General features: G+C 47.2%; 1 protein-coding gene across 1 annotated transcript; it reads left to right on the top strand.

The window, feature by feature from the left end:
* Positions 1 to 52: 52 nt before the first annotated feature.
* Positions 53 to 1,000, top strand: LOC120876666 (olfactory receptor 51L1). The gene has a single exon (XM_040258637.1). It carries the CDS (start codon positions 53 to 55, stop codon positions 998 to 1,000), a length of 948 nt encoding a protein of 315 aa, XP_040114571.1.
* The last annotated feature ends 326 nt before the right edge of the window (positions 1,001 to 1,326 follow it).

The raw sequence follows: 1,326 nt of genomic DNA, 5'->3' as shown, positions 1-1,326 counted from the left end.
AGCTTTGATAAAGCAGGATAACAGAAAATATTCCTGTTTGTCAAGAGTCACCATGGTGGTCTGGAATAACAGTGATACTATGGAACCTATATTTATTCTGAGGGGTTTTCCTGGACTGGAGTATGTTCATTCACATCTCTCCATCCCATTCTGTCTTGCATATTTGTTAGCATTTATTGGTAATATTACCATCCTCTCTGTTATTTGGACAGAGTCCTTACTCCACCAGCCCATGTATTACTTTCTTTCTATGTTGGCACTAACTGACCTAGGTATGTCCTTGTCCACACTGCCCACCATGCTTGCTGTATTATGTTTGGGTGTTTGGGAGATCCAGGCAAGTGCTTGCTATGCCCAGCTCGTCTTCATCCACACATTCACATTCCTGGAGTCCTCAGTGCTGCTGGCCATGGCCTTTGACCGCTTTGTTGCTATTTGCCGTCCACTGCACTACACCACCATACTCACCAACAGTGTAATAGGCAAGGTTGGTTTGGCCTGCCTGCTAAGAAGCATGGGAGTTGTACTACCCACACCTTTGCTGCTGAGACACTATCACTACTGCCATGTCAATGCCCTCTCCCATGCCTTCTGTTTGCACCAGGATGTTCTGAAGTTATCCTGTTCAGATGCCAGGATCAGCAGTGTTTATGGACTGTATGTAGTTATTGCCACACTGGGCGTGGATTCTGTCTTTATACTTCTTTCTTATGTCCTGATTCTGAAGGCTGTGCTGGGCATTGCCTCTCATGAGGAGCAGCTAAAGGCACTCAACACATGTGTGTCTCATATCTGTGTGGTGCTCATCTTCTTTGTGCCAGTTATTGGGGTATCAATGGTCCATCGCTTTGGGAAGCATTTGTCTCCCATAGTCCACATCCTTATGGCTGACATATACCTGCTTCTTCCCCCAGTGCTTAACCCTGTTGTCTACAGTGTCAGGACAAAGCAGATTCGTCTAGGAATTCTCTGCAAGTTTGGGCTAAGGAAGAGGTTTTAAGTACCTCTAACCTTTGGTTGGAGAACGCAATGGCAACCCACTCCAGTACTCTTGCCTGGAAAATCCCATGGACGGAGGAGCCCGGTAGGCTGCAGGCCATGGGATCACTAAGAGTCAGACACAACTGAGCGACTTCACCTTCACTTTTCACTTTCATGCACTGGAGAAGGAAATGGCAACCCACTCCAGTGTTCTTGCCTGGAGAATCCCAGAAATGGGGAAGCTTTGTGGGCTGCCATCTATGGGGTCGCACAGAGTCGGACACGACTGAAGTGACTTAGCAGCAGCAGCAGCCACCTTTGGTTTTCCCAATGAAAATCATAAGG

The sequence above is a fragment of the Oryx dammah genome, unplaced genomic scaffold (assembly GCF_014754425.2).
Source record: "Oryx dammah isolate SB20612 unplaced genomic scaffold, SCBI_Odam_1.1 HiC_scaffold_17, whole genome shotgun sequence".
Taxonomy (NCBI): domain Eukaryota; kingdom Metazoa; phylum Chordata; class Mammalia; order Artiodactyla; family Bovidae; genus Oryx; species Oryx dammah.
The sequence above is the reverse complement of the archived record's forward strand: the minus strand, read 5'-3'. Positions and strand labels throughout refer to the sequence as shown.

Excerpts from the sequence above, each read along its gene's own strand:
- LOC120876666 (XM_040258637.1), top strand. The coding sequence starts at position 53 with ATGGTGGTCTGGAATAACAGTGATACTATGGAACCTATATTTATTCTG.